At 41.7% G+C, this 22,042-nt stretch overlaps 1 protein-coding gene across 2 annotated transcripts in view; it reads right to left on the bottom strand.

The window, feature by feature from the left end:
• UNC5C (unc-5 netrin receptor C) overlaps positions 1-22,042 on the bottom strand; it is a 370,938-nt gene that overhangs the window by 68,681 nt on the left and 280,215 nt on the right. For both annotated transcript variants that reach the window (XM_045570659.1, XM_045570666.1), the window contains exons 5-7: positions 10,153-10,333; positions 8,402-8,569; positions 5,786-5,950 (exon numbers count right to left, since the gene is read on the bottom strand). In XM_045570659.1, the coding sequence (XP_045426615.1) occupies positions 5,786-5,950; positions 8,402-8,569; positions 10,153-10,333 (514 nt within the window). The remainder of the gene's footprint in view (positions 1-5,785; positions 5,951-8,401; positions 8,570-10,152; positions 10,334-22,042) is intronic.

Here is a 22,042-nt window from a genome sequence, read left to right as displayed (position 1 = left end):
GGTAATTTACTAGTGAGAGTTTTTGAGTAGTAATCCCTCTTTTTTATTTTTTATTGATTTAAGAGAGGAAAGGAGAGGGAGAGAGAGAGAGAGAGACATCAAGGATGAGAGAGAATCATTGATCAGTTGCCTCCTGCATGCCCGCTACTGGGGATCCAGCCTGCAACCCAGGCATTGCCCTTGACCAGAATCGAACCTGGGATCTGTTAGTCTGCTGGCTGACACACTATCTATAGAAGCCAATCAAGCCCTCTTAATTGTTCCACAATATTTTCAATTTTGCGCCCTTGCATAGTAAATTGTGATTATCCTCATTTTCTGCTCCATAGGTTTTAGCCTTCCTTTTATGTAATCATTTACTATATTCCCACCCTGTATTCTGAGAAGTTTCATGAGCTCTACATTTCATTTTACTAATTTTCTTTCTAACTTTATCTAAAGTTTTCTCTAATTAAATCTGATTTTTAATCTATTGAGTTGTAACTTTTAATCATATTTATAATTGTACACTTTCCATCTGATTTCTTTTCTAAATATTCTATTCTTTCATTTGTGCTTATATTCCTTTTAAAATGCAGTTTTTATTTTTACTTATTTTATACTCTCATCCAGATTGCCCTATGAATCCATGTTATGAGAGTGCTAACTCACCTATACATTATGTTTCTGACTCTCCTTTAAGTAGACTGTTCCCTTGGGTGATATGAAACTTTGTATTATAGGCTCATTTTCCAGAATGAGCTATTTTTATCATAGACCAATGCACCTGGGTTGTGGAAAGAACTCTAAAGAATGGCTTGCTGTGTGCTCAGCCAGCATGGCTCAGTGGTTGAGCATCAACCTATGAACCAGGAGGTCACAGTTAGATATCTGGTCAGGTCACATACCCCAGTTGCAGGTTTGATCCCCAGTGTGGGGCATGCTGGAGGCAGCCAATCAATGATTCTCTCTCATTATTGATCTCTCTCTCTCTCTCTCTCTCTCTCTCTCTCTCTCTCTCTCTTTCTCTCTCTCTCTCTCCCTGCCTCCTTTCCTTCCACTATAAAATCAATAATATCTGCAATTTTACCAAATATGCAGATTACACATCTTTTATTTTTTTGTTTTCTGTACTTAGACTCAATTCCAAAGCTGGGTGTAGGACTGTGGTTTTACTATAGGTTTTATTTATTTTTCTTTTCCCTACCATGAATTTTCCTGTGGCTTCCCTAGGTTGGTGGGTAGAATATTTTTTAGTTATCTTTCATGGAAGGAACTGCCATTTCTGAAACCCAGCTTTATTCAGGATTCTTGCTTTCAACTCCTGTCCTCAGGCTCTTACAAATTCAGGGTTTCTGCCTCTGTGCCAAAGCTAAAACCCCAACTCCCAACCCCACATACATGTCCTACATTCATGTTCAAGGCCCCTCTTGGTTATTCCTGTGTCTACTCAGAACATTACCTCCCTAGCTTTTAGTTCCTACTTCATTTCTGGCACTTGAAGCATCCCGTCTTTCTTTTGAATTTGATTCATTCTCATTCTCTCTCTCTCTCTCTCTCTCTCTCTCTCTCTCTCTCTCTCTCTCTCTCTCTCTCTCTCTCTTTCTCTTCCCCCCTTCTCTTTCCTCCTTCCATTTCTCTTTCCTTCATCCCTCTCTCTCTCCTTCCCTCTCTCACCCCTTCCCTCCAACACACACACACACACACACACACACACACACACACACATGCACATATACCATATGTGTGTATATCTTTTAGGTTTTAATATGTTATCCAAGATTTCTACATATATGAGTTAAAGGTGTTTGCAATTTTATAATAAGGAAGATACATAATGAAGCAATGTATCTGAATACAACTGTCTTGAACAAATTAGTGAACAAGCATTGTGATATTTTCTATATATTCCACATTGTATTGCTTTTAACTATCACTTTGGCTTTTTAAATATACTACACTATGTTCTCTAGGTCACTCTGAACTCTACGGACATCCATTATGAATTCTGAATTTGCCCTACCCAGAAGCTCATCTATATTTGACAGTTTCAAGTGAATTCAGAGGTTGTAGTGCATACTTGGTTCCATGGAAAACAGGCTAGCTTTATTTTGAGATAATATTGCAATTCTGATGAAGAACTATTTATTACTACATTGAAGATATTAATTCCCCTGAAGTAAATAAACACTAAACGATAATTCCTAAGTGTTAACTGCAACTTTCTGTCTATCTTTACTACTCCATTCTTTTTCCTAATGCAGGCTTGTCCTTCCTGCAAGCTTAGTACTTTCACTATTGGAAAGCCTTTTGTTTTCCAAAGGAAAGGTGAAGAGCAATAATAATTCTTTGCAAGACTTTGGCAACAATGTTATGTCAGAAACACCCACTTTACTGGTAAACAGAAACTATAGCTTTCACTATAAAATATTATAATTACACAGAGCAGCAATATCTCTGTGCTTTTTATCAGGGAGAAAATCAATAATACAGACTACAATTCTCTGTTGCACTACAGCAGACATAGAGGGCAGATGAAAAAGAGTCTATTGACTTAATAGGGGCTGTTACTATAGCAAAGTGGAATTGTAAAAGAAAATAGATTTTTAACTGATTTTAATCCAAACACCCAAGTGATTCAGTCTAATAAGAGATTTGATAAAAAAAATAAATAAACAGAAACAAACAACATCAACAAAAAAAAACCCCTCTCTTGTAGTTTTGTTCCCTTTCCTTATTTACATACACACTTCATGCCATCATTATTGGCAAGTATCCAATAATAAGAAACAATTCCATTAATGCTGGAAGAAATAAACTAGGTGTTAAGGGAATGCTATGTCCTGAAAGTATTAATTAGAATATTTCATGTTTGTATCTGAAAAATGTCATAATTTAGAATGTGCCATTTTGTATAACTAATAAAAGGCCCAGTGTTCCATCTTGCGGCTTTGTAATTCTTGTTAAATAGGTTGCATTGGGAAATTTTAAATATGCACAGTGGAAGCAGCAGGCAATTAAATCGCCCAGAGTTGAAATATAATATTGAGTCAGGGAGAGAAGGAGGAAAGAAGGGAGGGAAGGAGGGAGGGAGGGGGGAGAGAGACAGACAGAGAGAGAGAGAGAGAGAGAGAGAGAGAGGGAGAGAGAGAGAGAGAACAACCACAATTTTTGCTGTGTTTGATCACATGAATCAGTTTGTCAAACACTAAAGGAAGAATAGTAAATCATTAAAATGCTACAAGAAGAACTCGTGTGACATATGTTTTTTATTTTAATCCTCACTCAAACCAGGCCTAGAGGAACGAAGCCTGCATGTCTGGATAAATGGTTAGTAAAACAGCTGTGTTACTTTCCTTCCTCATTTCGGGTACAAACTTAGTGAGATGCAGCCCCCAAATCATAACCAGAAGCTGTACTTTTTACATTCAGCAGCAGCCCATTTTCAAAGAATGTAACCTACCATAGACAGAGAAATAAGAGGCCTATTGGATTTTTATTCTGTGTCAGCAACATAATGACATACTTCTATTTTAAGTAAGGTTTCTTTTTAAAAGGTCCCTGTGTGTATAGATTCTGGAAGGTAAACAGGATGTCATAAAAATGGTAAAAAAATAAAATATTTTATTCATAAAAACTTCTATACAGATATATTTGGTTGTTTTGATTCTGTCTGTAATTTGTAATGTATTCTAAGAAATGTCAACATTTGCCTTCCTTTAGTTTGAGATATAAAGATATCACATTGTTTGATCTATTCCTCTGTATGGGTGTAAATGCAGAACAAATCATCGTATCTTGATTCATGGTCATGAAAGAAGTGATACATTTTGTCTATCTAAAGGCTCCTTAATAAAAAGGTAAGACTTTGTAGGTATGGAAATCAAACACCCATCTCATTAAGAAAACCTAAGGAATGAAGCATGAGAAATGGGGGCTATTTAGCTTAAAGCACTCATAGTATCCGTAAGCCAATCTTCTATGCCGATTTTAAAACTGATGTTTTATTAACATAATTTCCTTTCAAAAACCATAATTCCTAACAAAACCCAGCATTTTTAAGGAGCTGTGAGATGTTCCCATTAAGTATGTGTAAATTGGTTAATCTATCTGCAGAAATATTTCCTGCCTTTATATATATTACATATCCCAGGGACCTTTGTTCAGTCACAGCCATGGGTTAGGAATAAATAGCTTATTTGTTGGAAGTCACGTGACTCTGTGAGGAGGTTAGGGTGCCCTTTTGTGCGCACTTACACCACCCAGTAGTGGTTCCTGGGTCTGGACAGAATGGCAGCCCCTGTATGGCCATGTGAGCAAATCACACTTTGTCGCTTGTTAACTGGACACAGTTATTCCTTTTGGTTCCTGGGAGTCTACCCTTTTCAATTTGGGAAGGTAACTATTGGGTCGGCAAGTAAGTAATTGCGGGTTTCACACATATATGGCTTCAGTTGAATTTTTAGGTTTGCAGACGTAGTAAAAATGTAAAACACATTTTGTTATTTGATAGTTGGCTATTCAGCTGTTAATCAGTAAAAAAAGTTTTTTGATCTGTTTTGTAGTTTTCGTTTGGCGTTCGTTGAAAAATGGAAAATCAAAAGGAACATTTTCGTCATATTTTGATTTTTTATTTCCACAAAGGGAAAAACGCATCGCAAGCTCATAAAAAGTTATGTGCTGTTTATGGTGACGAAGCCTTAAAAGAACGGCAGTGTCAAAATTGGTTTGCCAAATTTCGTTCTGGTGATTTTTCACTCAAAGATGAAAAACGCTCTGGTTGTCCAGTTGAAGTTGATGACGCCCTAATCAAAGCAATAATCAATTCGGACTGTCACAGTACAACATGTGAGATTGCAGAGAAGCTTCATGTATCACATACATGCATTGAAAATCACTTAAAACAACTTGGCTATGTTCAAAAACTCGATACATGGGTTCCTCACGAACTGAAAGAATCACAGTTAACGCAACGCATTAGCAGCTGCGATTTGCTAAAGAAACGTAATGAAAATGATCCATTTTTAAAACGACTGATAACTGGCGATGAAAAATGGGTTGTTTACAACAATATCAAGCGGAAAAGATCGTGGAGCAGGCCAGGTGAACCAACTCAAACAACATCAAAAGCTGATATTCATCAAAAGAAGGTTTTGTTATCAGTTTGGTGGGATTACAAAGGAATTGTCTACTTTGAACTCTTACCACCCAACCGAATGATCAATTCTGATGTCTACATTGAACAACTAATGAAATTAAACAATGCAGTTGAAGAAAAGCGGCCCGAATTGACAAATCGAAAAGGTGTTGTATTCCATCATGACAATGCAAGGCTACACACATCTTTGGTCACTCGGCAAAAATTAATGGAGCTTGGTTGGGATGTTTTGCCACATCCACCATATAGTCCTGACCTTGCACCATCTGATTACTTTTTGTTTCGATCTTTACAAAACTCCTTGAATGGTAAAAATTTCAATAATGATGATGATGTCAAATCGTACCTGATTCAGTTTTTTGCTAATAAAAACCAGAAGTTTTTTGAACGTGGGATTATGATGCTGCCTGAAAGATGGCAAAAGGTCATTGATCAAAATGGGCAATACATTACAGAATAAAGTTATTTAGTTCCATGAAAAAATTGTCTTTGATTTTCTTTAAAAAATCCGCAATTACTTACTTGCCGACCCAATAGTATAGTATTATTGAAGTTTTTGTTGTTCAAATAAGTTTTAGTTTCTAATATTTCCTGCAAATGATTCCAAGCGGTTAAATCTCAGTGTGCCCTTTGCCGACACAGACTTACTCTGCATGCAAAGCCCATCAGTGCAGTTCTTGGATTGCAAGACCAGCCCATCGCAGTCCTTGCCTCCGTTCTTGGGGGCTGGCGCTGTGCACTCCCTCCTGCGCCAGTGTGTGCACTCCGTCCCACAGGTAGACCACTTGCTCCAGGAGGTCCACCTGCCATCCACTGCCACAGAGAAAACCCAGCGTCAGGTCAAAGGGACAGGAGCTTTGGAGGGCAGAGGGGAGGGGAGCTGAGCTCAACTATAAAGCAAACAAATGCCCCGTGGAGTGCTCTATCTGTTTCAGCTGTGGACGTGGAGCGTGCTCTGCACACATCTGCTGGGCTCTGTGAACTCCCCTGTGAGCTGTGTGACTGTTTCCTCAGGGACCACGCAAGGGAACATAAAGGGACACACAGAACCAGAATTGTCACCAAAGCTATATAAAAGTAAGTCATGGTGGTGCCGCTTTTTCTATCAAATGGTTAAATTAACTTCTGGATTTTGTGTTGAAAATTAGGGGGCTTCTTTTCGGACCTCAAATTCCTTTATGCATAGTGTCATATGAGGAATGCAGTAAATCCATGTGGGAGAATGATTGACAGAGTGGGGGAAGAAATCTCTCTATGTACCTATTCTTCCATCCATTCGTCTATCCATCCATTTATCATTCATCAATATCTATCTATCTATCTATCTATCTATCTACCTACCTACCTATCCATCTATCATCTATCTATCATCTATCTATCATCTATCAATGTCCTACTCTTTTTATTTATTTTTTCATCTGGGCTAATTGGTTTTCTTGATGTCTTCAATGCTTTCTTAAAATACATTTTTTTTCATTTTTTTATTTGATGATTCCAGTCCATTATTTTATGATATATCCATTTCTATTTTTATTAAAAATATATTTATTCATTTCAAATTTTCTGCCATAATTCAGTAATTTAGAATTGACTCTATTCCAAATTTTGGTGGCTGCTTTGGCAGTAATTTCAATGATAATGAGCTGAGATATCTCTATTTTAAAAATAATTTCCATTCCTAGGTTTAAAAATTATGTAGTAAATTTATTGAACATCTAATATACATAGCATCTTATACCTGCATATTAATATAAATTATATCAATTTTAATAGTTTACTATATAATTTTATATTTAAATTATTGTGTAACTATATTATGCATATGTATAGAGATATACACATACTCACATGAAAAAATGATGAAAGCATTAATGCTTTAATGGTACAGAGTTGCCTATATAAGCAGCTCCTAGCTATCTGAAGAAAAGGCATTGCTTTGACCTAAACCAGTGGTCAGCAAACTCATTAGTCAACAGAGCCAAATATCAATGGTACAACTATTGATATTTCTTTTGAGAGCCAATTTTTAAAAATTTTAACTCTTCTAATGCCACTTCTTCAAAATAGACTCTTCCAGGCTGTGGTATTTTGTGGAAGAGCCATGCTCAAGGGGCCAAAGAGCCACCTTGACCATCCCAAATTACACACTCACGCATTTCTATTTCAACTCAAAATGCTCAGTGCATTGTGGGAGTCAACACCTAGGTAAAATATTGAAGAGTACAAAATAAAATCCTGAAATTATAAGCCTAGCTAGGTGTCAAAATTTGTTCCATAAATAAAAGCTCTCAAATAGCTCAGTGTAGATTACTATTTTGATATTTGGAAATCAACACAGGAACATAAAATATAGATTATGTTTTTATTTCAGTTCACTTCTTCAACCCATCTCTCCAAAAGTTTGTACTAAAACATAAACCAAACAAAAACCAGGCAAAATAAAGGAAAGTCAAAAGACTGTATCTAAACAATGAAATTAACAATATAATTGCTACCTCAATGAAGTGCACTAACTTTATGGATTATTTCAAAATAACTCTAGCTAAACTTTTCAACTTATTGATTAGAGTTTAGAGAGTTTTGGTTTTAGCGGCTATTAGCATCAGTTACCTAGGGATAAGAGCAGGTGACAATATAAAATAGCACAGAGAGATGCTCAGAGGCAGCGGGATGCAATCTGGGCACAGGAACTACTGCACATTACTCACAAAACAGGTGGCCAACCTGTACAGGTAATAAAGTGTTGACTGCGTTGTATTTTCAAAATCCATTAGCTCATGTGTCACAAAGCTTAGACTTCCTTTTCATTCAGCCCAAATGTTTTATTTGCTCTTGCCCAGAAACTGACACCAAATATCAAATATTTCCGTCTAAACATTATCTGAATTTTAGTTCCAATTAGTTCCCATGGTTTTCTGGAGATCAAGGGTTGTTGTTTTTCTAAAATGTGTGGCTTTCAGTGGTGCTCAAATCTCTTGAATTATAGAACCTGCAATCTTGGCTCCAGCAGTTTTGTTTAGAGAGGGATGCTGTTGGTGAGTGTTTAATCTCCCATTTTATATTATTTTTCATGGCTAGGTAATAAAGTTAAGTATTCTTTTGGGGGGAAATATTTGATTTCCTAGCAATGTAAGCACTGAATGGGATGATGCATTTAAATAATGTTTATGACACATGCAGGTCAAGGATAGGCTTTGAGTAGTTTTCCTAAAATGTATCTCTGGAATGGGAGGAGATATCTAGAATGAGAGCGCACTTATTTACCTGGGCACAATGTGGTACAGGCTATTTTCTGCACGCTCTGCCCTTCGCAGAAGGCACCGCCGTTGAGGGGTGCTGGGTTGGTGCAGGTCCTCGTGCGTTTCTGATACCCCCGTCCACAGCGGCTGTTACACACAGACCACTCTGTCCAAGTGGACCAGCCACCGTTTACTGGGAGGAGGCAAACAATAACATGTGGATTACATGTTTGTCCGTGCACACACAGACACACAAAAGACATACAACACATTGACACAAAGTTATTCCCCAAGGGGTTATAAAAAAAAGTCTAAAATTCAAAGCTAGAAGAGACCACATACTTCTTATCATTCTAAGTTTTTTCACAGAACTGAAGAATCTAAGCACAGAGATAAAAAACAAACACCTCCCCCCCCCAAAAAAAAAAATGAATTGCTAGCATTTAGTCACCTACCCTGGAAAGCAATAGGATTGTGTTCTCTTTTCTTTGGCCATTGTTCTTTTTAAAACAAAATACATTCCCTTACCTAGTCAAGCTCTAAAAATTACTTTTGACAGCTTATCTCAAATAATAAATGTTTACATCCTTATGCCAAGGCTGTAAGTGGATCTGAAACATGGGAGCTGCATACAATCATTCCGTCTTGTCTTAATACCAGATGATTGATTACTTTTCTTTAGCATATATAAACTTTGCAACCTTTTAAGGATTTTTCGTCAGTTTTAATGAGTAACCAACTGAACCAGGTCAAAAAAATAAAATCTTACATTGCTGTTTTGTTTTTGTTTTTTTACTAATTGAGTAGCTATTCAACTGAATTGGAAATTAGTTTATGTAATTGACATGAACACTTGTCTATTCTAATAAAAGAGTAATATGCTCATTAGACTGGGAGACAGGATATCTTCCTAGAGTCCGACTTCCTTCCAGGACAAAGCCATAGTGGTGGGGGCTGAGGCAGTTAAGGGCAATTAGGCTAGCAGGAGAGGGCAGTTGGGGGCCATGAGGCTGGCAGGGGAGCAGTTTAGGCAGTGATCAGGCCAGCAGGCAGGCAAGCAGTTAGGAGCCAGCAGTCCCAAACTGTAAGAGGGATGTCCCGTTTAGGCCCCATCCCTTGAGGGGTTCCAGATAGGAGAGGATGCAGGCCAAGCTGAGGGACCCCTCCCACCACTGTGCATGAACTTCATGCACCTGGCCTCTGATTTTTGTATGGTGCTTGAGGGAGATATCATTATAGATGAGATTATGAAGCCTGCCCTCTTATACTCTGCTCATTATTTACCTTGGGGATCTACTCTGGAAAATACTCCTCACTATGAATGCCCTGATGGAGCATGTAAAGCAAGTTTTAGGACGTTAACATTGCTCTAATGTGTAGGGGGCATATCAGCTCCAGTTTACCTGGGGTTTTGCAATCATTGGACTGAGCCAAGGCTCACAGAATAGGAAACAAACTGCTTTAAGCTTCTTCTCTCCAAATTTACTCTATATCTTGGTGGCCCAGGGTAGGGAGAGAGGAGGGCTCAGGAAAGCAGCTGGCAGTTAGGTAGATTTCCTTCATTTTCTCATAAACTGACTGATAAAGGGCTAGGACTTTCCAAGACCAGTCTTCCCATGGGCATCAAAGCAGCAGCGAAACCTCACTGCCTACATGAGCAGCAGGAGGAGACTGGCCGTGGGGATTGCCAAGGGGCTTCTCATCTGATGTTTGGCAATTAAGATGAGATCTGCACCTTGACAGGAACTAGATCGAGACCCCCAAAAGCTCACTCACCATAGACGATGACAGTGGCCGTTGTGCTTTTCCTCTTGGCAACGATGTTTTTGGCGACACATGTATAGTTTGCGGTGTCTGAGAGGCGGGCCTGCTTGATGATGAGGTTGTGATCAATAGTAATATAAAAATTCCGGTCTTCAACTGGGTCAATGATGTCTTCATTTTTCAACCATTCCACCTAAAGAGGCACAAGAGAAATAGGTAATCCCCCAGTCTGTATCCCCGCACGGGTGCATGTCCTAACTTTGGCTTTGCAACCCATATAACATTGCTCTGAGCTCGGAACTTCTGCAAACCGGGAGGAAGTAACTTTGAGAGGTCATGTGAAGTATCACTCACCTGCCAGGCATGCTGATTCTGTCTGTGCTGCGGTATTCTCAAATGTCAATGAACCCATTGGGAAATGCAGTGCTCAAATTGTTTTCACTTTGCCCCGCAGGCAGGAACAGGGAAGGTGCCGCTGCCAAGCTCAGAACCCAATCAAAAATAATAGGCGACGCATTTCCAATGGAACTCAACCCTTTTGCAATTTGATTTGTTTAGTTGTGGCAACCGACCTGCAGCTTTTCGGGGGAGAGTGTAAGGACGACGTGCAAAGCTCAAGAGGCAGCTTCCACATGTAGCTCTAATGAAACAACATTTGGATGATTTCCGCGCAGCCCTCGCTGAAACATATGGACTAGATTTCCCTGAAAATGCATTCCCTTTAAAATGCTGTAAACACATATTTTGAGATGCATCTGTGCCAAAATAGTTGGGGAGGAAAAAAGATTTTCTACCAACTCTCAATATAATTCAAATAGCATGGAAGTCAGACTCAAATTTCTCCTTTTGTGTATCACTAGCAGCAAACCTTTTGCTCAAGGTTTGCTTCTGGGGAACCTGATCACCGCATGACTGTCCAAAACTAGTAAACTAATCATTTTTTATGCAATTAATACCAACTGAGCAACAGTGATGTTATCCCTGCAGAATGAAAAGAGGGAGCTGCATCTGTATAAGCGGCCCTCTGAGGGAGAAACCATTTCTTGTCTTGTAAATCGTTTATTTTCCCCACCCTACCACCTTCCCTCATGTTCAGGTTTTTCCACAAAGCAAAACAACATTGATATTTACCACATTTAAACTTTCCTTTAGCATTAGTGCGGATGTGAATACAGGTAACCTTTAGTGGTAGGGAGTCAATAGTGTTGCCATTTTCAAAATCTTAAGCAGCTTCTCTAGCACCACAGGCGGTCTTGAAATTAATCTCTAAGTCTGTCAGTGGGCTCAACAATGCAAAGCTCTAAATTAAATCTAACCCAGGGACTCTAAGATAATGCTCCTCTAATCCGTAGAAGAGAGGCTACAATTTAAAGAGAAAAACAAAAACCAACAACAATCCTGGGGAAAAAAAAAAGTGTGAGAAAATAGATAAGAGCAAGTACATTTTGAAATAGGTAACTATTCTTGTTGTTTACAGTAATGGAAGTGAGAATGAGAACAGAATCCATTAAAACAGTGGAATTTTAAAGCATGCCTTTTGCCCTCACATACAGACTATACATTCAAGCAGGGCCATCCTTGGAGATGCATATTTGATCAGATGCTCATACTCATTTGACCTGGATTTTCTCACATTTGGCCTGTGTGTGTGTGGTAATGTGATCCTGCTAGAAGTGCAAGGAGAAGGAAGCAAAAGTCATAGTGTCAGAAATCAGCTTGGTAGTCATTGGAAGCTTACATTAATATTTTCATCTAATCATTGCCTAGGTTATCTATGCATTTTAAAGAAAGCTTTCCACATATAAAAGGCACGCTGGAGTTCCCCTGAGCTGGTCTTGGATCCAGGTCTTGGTTCCCTCCTACTGATGTGTGTCTGTGTCTGTCTGTCTTCTGTGTGCTTTACTTCCAAGGACCTATTCCTGCTACTGTGTTCTTAAGGACAGCCATCAGGCTCCTGGGATCTTTGCCTGCAAGTGCCTAGGGGTTCCCCGCTCCCCCACTCTACCCTACCCAATTTCTCCCCCTGAATATCTTACAGAGTGTGGAAAAAAACCTCAGGAAATTGGCTAATCCCAGTTGGAATCTAAGCTTTTACTCTCCAGAGTTCTCCTTGCAGGGTTGGGGGGGAGGTAAGGGGTAATGGGAATAAGGACACATATGTAACACCTTAATAAATATAGAAATAAGAAAATACCTCTTTCATGACTTTGGATATAAAAAAATAAAATAAAAAATAAACAACAACAACAACAAACCCTTTGCCTTGTGATTTGTTTCTGGAGAACCTTCCTTAAGTCATTACTATTCAAAACCATGGTTTCCTCTATGCATGTAATATCCATTACAATAGTATCATTATCCTAGTCATAAAAGACATAAAGAATCGCAAGGGATATTGTGAACCACTTTGTAATGGAAGAGTTTATTACATGGAGGGAAGAGAGCAATTGGAATAGTTGACAAGAGATTTAAAAAGACTTACATGATTATTACATAAAGGGTATATGGCCTTTACTTTCTTATATAATATTAGAAGCCCAGTGCACAAAATTCGTGCATGGGGTGTGTGTCTCTCAGCCCAGCCTGCATCCTCTCCAATCTGGGACCCCTTGAGAGATATCTGATTGCTCTCTCACAATCCAGGACTGCTGGCTACCAACTGCTCGCCTACCTGCCTTCCTGATTGCCATTAACCACTTCTGCCTGCCAGTCTGATCACCCTCTAAACACTCTCATGCCAGCCTGATTGATGTCTAACTGCTCCCCTGCCAGCCTGTTTGTCCCCAACTTCACTCCTCTTCCTGTCTGGTCACCCTAACTGCCCTCTCCTGCAGGCCTGGTTCCTCCCAACTATCCTCCCGTGTTAGCCATCTTGTGTGGCCATCTTGTGTCCCCATATGGGGGCAGTCATCTTTGACCACACAGGGGCAGCAATCTTCTGTGTTGGAGTGATGGTTAATTTGCATATTACTCTTTTATTAGATAGGATAGAAGCCTGTTACATGGGTATAGGCCAGCTGGTTTGCCCTGAAGGATGTCCAGGATCAGGGTAGGGTTTCCCTTGGGGCATGGAGCAGCCTGGGTGTGGAGCCTGTGGTGGTTTGTAGGCTGGCCATGCCCACTGGTGACTCAAGCAGAGGCCCTGGTATTTAGGATTTATTTATCTTCTATAATTGAAACTTTGTAGCCTTGAGCGGAGGCCTGCGCCCTCCAGGGCAGGTGGAAAGCTTAGTTTTCTCCATTGTCAGGGGCAACCCAAGCCTCCTGCTCTTCCTATGGCTGCAGCCATCTTGGTTGGGTTAATTTGCATACTTGCTCCTGATTGGCTTGTGAGCATGGCTTGTGGGTGTAGCAAAGGTACTGTCAATTTGCATATTACTATTTTATTAGATAGAATATGGCTGCCTGTTTCTTTCTTACCAATTTTTGAAAGGTGAATATGGCCTGAGCCCTGAGGACCCCTGAGGAGTGCCGGTATTGCTTTGGGGTGGGGGGGTACTGCCCTTCTCCCTGAACTCTGACTTTAATCAGAGAAGCTCATCTTTGATCTGTTTTCCACACTGGGCTCATTTGTATGCCTTTGTTTGCAGAAATGAAGGGTTGTACTGCTAGAAAATATCTATAGAAATGCAGAGGGGAGCTCAGGACTTCTCCAGCTTCTAATAAGACCCATTCTCTCTGTTCTGCACTTCTCAGTGTTCCCAGTCATGCCACATGTCCTGCTTTAAGGCCATCATCTGCACAAGGAGCTCAGGTCCAGTCTACAGGTCATCGCTCCCTCCTGTACTAAATCCTCATCCTGTCTACACATCCCTATCACTCCTCCTCCAAAACCCCCAAAGCCTTTCCATCTGGCTTTGGAGTAGTAAAATCCTTCAAATTTCCATTTCTTTTCAGATGGTTTTCTTCACTTTCCTCTCACTAAAAAACACACTGTTAATGATGCTACTGTTCTTCTGGACTCAACTCAAATGTGGGCTGTCTCCCAGATCAACCCACCACTGCATCTGGGGCTCCCGTGAGTGTCCTCCTGCTTCTGCATTGTCTATTCCAGACTGTTCTGGCCAAACACCTTTGCTCTGCATCTCATGCCATCGATTATGTCACCCAATTCCCATATTTTTGTATCTCATTTACCTACCTCTGGGTTCATAATCATTTTATCCAGCACAACTTCTGTCATAATTTCTGATAATTTTAATAACCAGAAGATGGCATTTTCAGCATCTTGGCCCCTCAGCCTCATAACCCTCTCTCCTAGGATGACCTCAATGGCTAAGTCAACTACACTCACAGCCACAGATTCCAGGACAGAGGTTGTGAATCCTGACCACTGTAAATAAATTCTAAATCCAACCCAGAGACACTCTTATTCACTGGTCAAGGCTAGTTGAACAAGAGTATTTTTCAAACTCCCCAGGGTGCTGTGGTTTGCTGCCAGAGTTGAGTAATACCACACTGGACCATTGTTTTTCAAATGAGATCATGAACCAATCGTATCTATGTTACCTGGAAATTTGATAGAAATATAGAATCCCAGGCCCTGTCCTCCTAGACTTGCTGATTCAAAATGTAAATCATAATACCATCAGGGGATTTATATGTGCATTAAAGTTTGAGCAGAACTGGCCTAGCTCTTGTCTTTACCACTAATTGCAAACCTTTCTAAATACAGTTTCAATATCTTCTCTTTTCACCATTTTCTGTCTTTCCTGCTTCTTCTCACTAGGACTCCTATCTTAACAAACCTGCACCAGGACTTACAAGCTATTGAACTTACCGACTTTATCTCTCCCCACCTCATGCTCCCTATTCCTGTTTATCAAATATACATTTCTGACTTTTTCTATAATACCTTGAATTATACCCTCAAGTATCTCATTCCTTTTTCACTGCAAGGTGCTTATTTGCTTGCTCTTCCCCTACCTACACTATTTATCCTTGCAGTAGAAAATGGCTGTGGGCATATCTTAATGTCATGATAACAGAACTCAAGTGGGCCCTTAGTTCTGCCAAAATAATCACACTCTATTTCTACTTTGTTCAGTGTCCTGGATTCCTAGACAGCTATTTCACACCTTCTCCCCTCCCCTTAAACACTGCTTCCCCCTCTATCACCACTTTCAGCTGATGACCAAGTTTCTGTATTGCTGAGAACACTGATAATCACAGCTTCCAAACCTCCTGCCACCTGCCTAGCCACCTCAGCTCTGCACTGTGCTCCCATCACCTCGCATGTGCACTCTGTATCCTATCACCTTCTCTTATTTAAGGGTGAGCCCAACAATTCCCTTCTCTCTCTTTCTTAAACCATTCATTTTCCCTTTCCACTGAGTCAATTCCATTAGCATTCAGACGTGCAGTTATTTCCACAATGTGAAACAGAATCGCTCCCACTCCTTTCTGCTCCTGTTACCCCCACATTTTTGTGCTCACCTCACACAATGCCGTGGAAGAGTTGTTTGTATTCACTCTCTCCAATTCCTTTCCTCTTCACTGCTACCGAATCTACTCTAATCCGCTCCACCATGTCACAGCACTGCTCTTTCCAAAATCATCCATTACTTTCACTGTGTTAGACGTGCTGATGAGGGCTCAGTGCTCTCCGTACTTGGCTCAGCAGCAGCGTTTGACCTGGTTGGTCCATCTCTCTTCACTTGCTTTCTGGGGACATGGCACTTTCCCGGTGTTTGTCCTACCTCATCGCATCTCCCATGGCTTTCTGGGGCTGAGGACTGTTCCCTGAGTGGACTCCAGCCTTGGAGTCCTTGCACTAGAACTTGGACCTCTTTTTTTTTTTTTCTTTTTTTTTTTTTTCCTATTTTCTATCCATAATCACTTCCTTGATGAATTCATCCAGTCCCATGCAGACGACTGCTAAATTTATCTCTAGTTCAGACCCTACCTCTGAACTGCAGACTCATTTTTCAACTGCTGTCTTGCAACTCCACTTGGTTGTCCAATAACACCCTTCTGACCTGCACTTCCAAACCTCCTCCCCCCACAGCCTTACTTAGCTCAGTCAGTGCCTACTCCTTCCTTCCAGTTACTTAAGACAAAACTTCAGAGTTGGCCTTGACTCCTTTCTTCCTCTCCCTTTGCCCATTTAACATTGATCAGTTGCCTCCTGTATGTGCCCTGACTGAGAATCAAACCCACAACCTTTTGATGTATGGGACAATGCTCCAACCAATTGAGCCACCTGGCCGGGGCTTGGTCTGCTCTTCATTATTGTTATATTTCTGAGGCCTGGAACTGGCATATAGTGGGTGCTTAATTAGTGTTGCCAAATGTATAAAGAAGACATGCAGTGGGATCAAGTCTGTTTAAGCACATACATTTTTAAGTCCTATCAACTTTGTGCTTTAACCATCAAAAGTAATATTAAACATATTTTAAACACCCTTTCTCAGTAAATTCTGCTTCAGATTAAGGACACACATCTCCACTGCCTGAAGAAAATTCCTATAGAGCTGGCTTGGATTCCAAGTGGACTCTGGAGAAATCATGAGGTAGAATAGGGCCTCTGTCGTTATGCTGGGAAACCCCCATGTTTCCCTGCCATTATAAATCTAAAGTGTCATGTGGCCGGCTTGTGTTAGCTCAGGTGTCTTTGAAAGTGGCAGACCTCTCTAGACCATGTGATATCTATGTGCTTGCTGGGGGGAAAAGCAGTGTTTGAGTCGTTATTACCAAATTTCCCATAGTAAACACAGAACCTAGGTGCGCATAGTAAGCCTGAGCCTACAACACAGCTTCCCAAGAATTTTGATTTTCAACAAAGAGTTAGGCATCTTGTGATGCTAATATTCCACAAACATTGCATACCTACTATATGTCAGGCATTGTGTCAAGCTCAGGGGGACAAAGAGACAAATCGGATACGTGCTTGCTTCCTGGAGTTCTGGGTAAGAAAACAAAGCTATAAACAGTGCGATAGAGAAACCACATACACATGTGCTAGGGGAAAGCAAACTGAGGTTCCAGTAATGTTGGGAGAGCAGGAAATGTCTGAAGTACTTTCTGAGGGGTGAAATTAAGCTTATTGGGAAGGCAAAGAGGGAAGTGGAGGATGAAGAGGACATATGAGGAAGAGGACACAGCAGGTTTTCTGGCACAGGCGTGCAGAATCTTGGGAATCTGGGCCCTCAAAAGTTGGTTGCGAACTGCAGTCAGGGGGAGTGGAGCGAGGGTGAAGTTGCTTTCAGGAAATCTATACAGGGGCTCCAACGCTCTTCGCACATCTGGTCTTTAACTATAGCTGCTGCAACCCAGAGAAGCGTTTAAAGTGAGGAAGCATAATGACACTGATTTAAAAGTTATTGGTTTAGGGGGCAATGAGGGGTAGAAAGGAAAGCTGGAGACCAGTTCTAGAATCTTGTCATAGTTCTAAGACCCATGAAGAGAGAATTAAGGATGTAGTGAGAAGACTCTGGAAAAAGCAAGAGTTTAAAAAGTGATTTGATTGGACAAGCGATGGGGCACAAGAGTTGATTATATGTGGAAAGGAGTGTGCAAGAGGGACCCATCTCCAGTTTCTGGTTTGGGCACCTATGTGTGGGTCACAGATAAAGGAAGCAAAAATGATTTGAAGACAGAAAGGATAATAATGTGTTCAGATTTGGCTACAATTGCAAGAAATCCAGGTAGCTCAGCATGATTTCAACAACAGCTAAGTTGCTCAAAATTTCCATTGTTTCCATGAACAGAGTGATTGTTTTCTCTCTCATGAACTATTAAAACAATGACTACAACAAAACCTGGAAGACTTATGCTTCTCTTAAATCATCTCTATCTTAGCACTAAGATGTAACTGAATGTGGGCATTGATAAAAAATAATTTATTCCCATTGGGTTTAGACTAAAATGATAAAGTGTTCAGTGAAAATTTGAGGGAGAGTGTATGGAAGGGAAAATGATGTGAGGAAAATTCTGTTTATTGTATAAGGGATTGTCTGAATCAGCAAAAGGAATCCATATAAGAGCTTTATAATATACTAGAGGCCCAGTGCACAAAATTCATGCAGGAGGGAAGGATGTCCCTCAGCCCAGCCTGTACCCTCTCCAATCTGGGACCCCTCTAGGAATGTGACAGCCCATTTAGGCCCGTTCCTACTGGGCTTCTCACAATCCAGGACTGCTGTCTCCCAACTGCTTGCTTGCCTGCCTTCCTGATTGCCCCTAACCACTTCTGCCTGACAGCCTGATCACTCCCTAATCACTCCCCTGCCAGCCTGATTGATGCCTGCCTGCTTAACTGCAGGCAGTTTGCCCCTAACTGCCCGCCCCTACAGGACTAGTCCCCTGCAACTGCTTTCCCCTACAGGCCTGGGTCCCCCCGCCCTCCCAACTTCCCTTCCCTGCAGGCCTGGTCACCCCCCAACTTCCTTCCTCTGCAGCCTGATCACCCCTAATTTCCCTCTCCTGAAGGCTTGATCGCCTGCAACTTCCCTCCCTTGCAGGCCTGGTCCTTCCCAACTGCCCTCCCCTGCTGGCCATCTTGTGCCGGCTATCTTGTGTCCACATGGGGCAGGATCTTTGACCACATAGGGGCAGCCACCTTGTGTGTTGTAGTGATAGTCAATCTACACATTACTCTTTTATTAGATAGGATAGAGACCTGGTGCATGGGTGGGGGCCAGCTGGTTTGCCCTGAAGGGTGGAGATTTCCTTGGGGCATGGAGTGGCCTGGGTGAGGGGCCTGTGATGGTTTACAGGCCGGCCATGCCCTACCAGCAACCCAAGTGGGATTTATTTATCTTCTATAATTGAAACTTTGTAGCCTTGAGTGGAGGCCAGGGCTGGCCAGGATGTGCGGAAAGCTTGGCTTCTTTCATTGCCTGGAAAACCTAAGCCTTCTGCTCACTCTGTGGCCACAGCCATCTTGGTTGGGGTTAATTTGCATACTTGTTCCTGATTGGCTGGTGGGCATGGCTTGTGGGTACAGGGGAGTGATGGTTAATTTACATTTTACTCTTTTATTAGATAGGATTCTTTTATTTAAAAAGAGTTGTGGCCTGGTGCACAAAATTTGTGCACATTAACAGGGAATTAATGAGAGGAAATATTTTAATATTGCTATTTGCCCTTTTTCTATAATAGAAGTGTCAGAGATGAAAAAAAAATATTAGTAAAATATATATGAAAATCTTCCTCCTATCAGAGTCTAGGGCATGCTGTGGGACCTGCCCATGCGCATGCGCCTCAAAATCATGCGAGACCCAGACCCAGCTGGCCCCACCCCCATCAAGCCCTGCCAGGTGTGGGGGTATAGGCTCATGTCCCCTTGCCTGGTGCCAGGTGGGGGGGGGGGGCCCATCCTCAAGTCCCCTGCTCCTGCCTAGCCATGCAATCTCAGGTCTCTGCTGATTGCTCGTTATAGGAACCCTGCCTTTGCTGTGGGCACAGCCATCTTGTAATGGTGTGAGGGTTAATTTGCATATTACCTCTTTATTATATAGGATATTCTTTTTATGCAGTGTCTTCAGAATCCAACACTGCCAGAAAAAGTGACAGTCTTCCATTTGAAGGCAATTTCATAGTAAGTTTCCTACATAAACTCTAAGTAAAATCCCAAGAAACAGTAGAGTATCTTTCATCATGCTAGAATTTTATTGTATTAAATAGTAATTAATTACATTGTTGCAATGCTGTTTATTTGTAAACTAATCTCAGTTACTCAAGGGTGAGCAATTCGGCCTCACCTCTGAATTCAGTCAGTTCATATTTCAGTCATTTCAATTCTTCTTCTTGTTTTCACTTAGACTTTGCTTCCTCTCGTCCTTCCCATTTCACAAACCATTTGACTTACTCTTGGGAGAAGTCTTTCTGAGTTAGGAGTTATTTTTTGCTTTGCATAAAACATTCAAGAAGAGATAAAAAAAAAAAATAGGTTGGAGTTCAGAAGACAATAAGAGGTTTTGCCCATAACTCACTGCCAGGCTTGCAAAGAGGCAAAGTGCTGTTTCTGTCTTGGCTCAGTAATTGCAGTCTTTTCAATAATGTGGGGCATATTCAAATTAGTTGATTCAAGTGTTTATAAAGTCATGAGGTTTTATTAACAGGTAATACAATATGTACAAGGAAAGTTTAGGATGCCCTATTTGTATATCCTGTTGTTATGTTCTGTTGATTAATCGCATTATATGCAATAGGGAATCTTACTTTAAGAAGCGGTTCCTACAGCACCAGCTAAGAGGGCTGCTCTCTGGCCAGCAACACTGACTTCCACCATTTCTTTTCCTCTCCTGGGAAAGTTGCTTATCTCCCACTATAGGTCTAATGCACGAAATTTGTGCAAGAGGCTTGGCCCTCGAAGCCTCTGGTTCATCCAGAAGGACATCCAGATGGATGTTAGGAAGGTTGTTAGGCTGTCCGGTCTACTTAGCATATTACACTTTTATTATTATAAACCAGTGGCCCAGTGCACGAAATTCATGCATAGAAGGGTGGTTTCCCCTCAGCCCAGCATGCACCCTCTCCAATCGAGTACTCCTTGGGGATGTCCAACTGCTGGTTTGGGCCAGATCCCAGTCCGACATCCCTCTCGCAATCTGGGACCATTGGCTCCTAACCACTCACTTGCCTGCTTGCCTGATCACTCCTAACTGCCTCTGCCTGCCTGTCTGATTGCCCCTAGCCCCTCTCTCTGCCTGCCTGATCACCTCCAACATCTCTGCCTGCCTGCCTGTACACCCCTAACTGCCTCTGCCTGCCTGCCTGATCGTCCTTAACTGCCTTCTCCTGCCAACCTGATCTCGTCCCCAACTGCTCTCCTCTGCTGGCCTGATTTTGCCCCCAACTGCTTCTGCTTGCCTGATCACCATTAAATGCCCTCCCCTGCCAGCCTGACCTCACCCCCAACTGCCCTCCCCTGCTGGCCTGGTTGCCCCCAACTAAATATTTATAATAACATCAGACATAATATATTTTCTCATTATTTAATTTTATGGTAACATTTAGGTACCAACTTAAAATATTACATATTTTATATATCTATACATATAAAGAGGTAATATGCTAATTGTCTGTTATGGTGTCCCAGTAATGACCAATTTACATATTGAAAGACCAGCAGGAGGCTGAGCATGCAGCAGGGGGCAGGCAGTCTGAGTCAAGTTCCCCGGGGTCTGAGGAGAGTGCCTGATGGGCCTGGACTACGAAGAAGGAAGAGGAAGCGGCCACAGGGAGCTCTTCCAATCCCCCTGCACGGCACCTGCACCCCCAGTGGGACAGGGAGGCTGACTGGACAGGGAGAGGACCCAGCCTCGGGGATAGCTGCAGCTCGCATCTTTGACTCCTGATCTCTTCCCCTGCCACCCCAGCCAGGGGCACCCACAACAGCAGCACGCCAGCGACCACCCATCAGCACCTCTGAGGCACCCGGGGCCCATGGCCTGTTGCTGCCCGATCCCCTCCACTGGAGCTGGGCATGACTCTCCTCCTTACATCTCCAGATCCAGGTGGAGGCAGGCCTGAGCAGGCCCCCAGGGTCAGACCCTTCCCCAGCTGACAGAAGCAGCACCATCTCTGTAGACTAGAGGAAGCATGGCTGAACTTCACTGGGGGCGTGGCTAAACCCAGCCTCCTCAGCCGCCTGGCCTTGCCCTGGCCCAGCCTTCACCCTGCTCCAGGAGATTGGAGCCCCGCCCAGAGCAGGTATTGCTGTGAAACAGTCAGGTACAATTTTTAAAAATATTGGGTCGGCAACTAGGTAATTGCGGGTTTCACACATATATGGCTTCAGTTGAATTTTTAGGTTTGCAGACGTAGTACAAATGTAAAACACATTTTGTTATTTGATAGTTGGCTATTCAGCTGTTAATCAGTAAAAAAAGTTTTTTTATCTGTTTTGTAGTTTTCGTTTGGCGTTCGTTGAAAAATGGAAAATCAAAAGGAACAT

The sequence above is a fragment of the Pipistrellus kuhlii genome, unplaced genomic scaffold (genome assembly GCF_014108245.1).
Source record: "Pipistrellus kuhlii isolate mPipKuh1 unplaced genomic scaffold, mPipKuh1.p scaffold_m20_p_1, whole genome shotgun sequence".
Taxonomy (NCBI): Eukaryota; Metazoa; Chordata; class Mammalia; order Chiroptera; family Vespertilionidae; genus Pipistrellus; species Pipistrellus kuhlii.
This window is presented reverse-complemented; position numbering and strand designations above follow the sequence as displayed.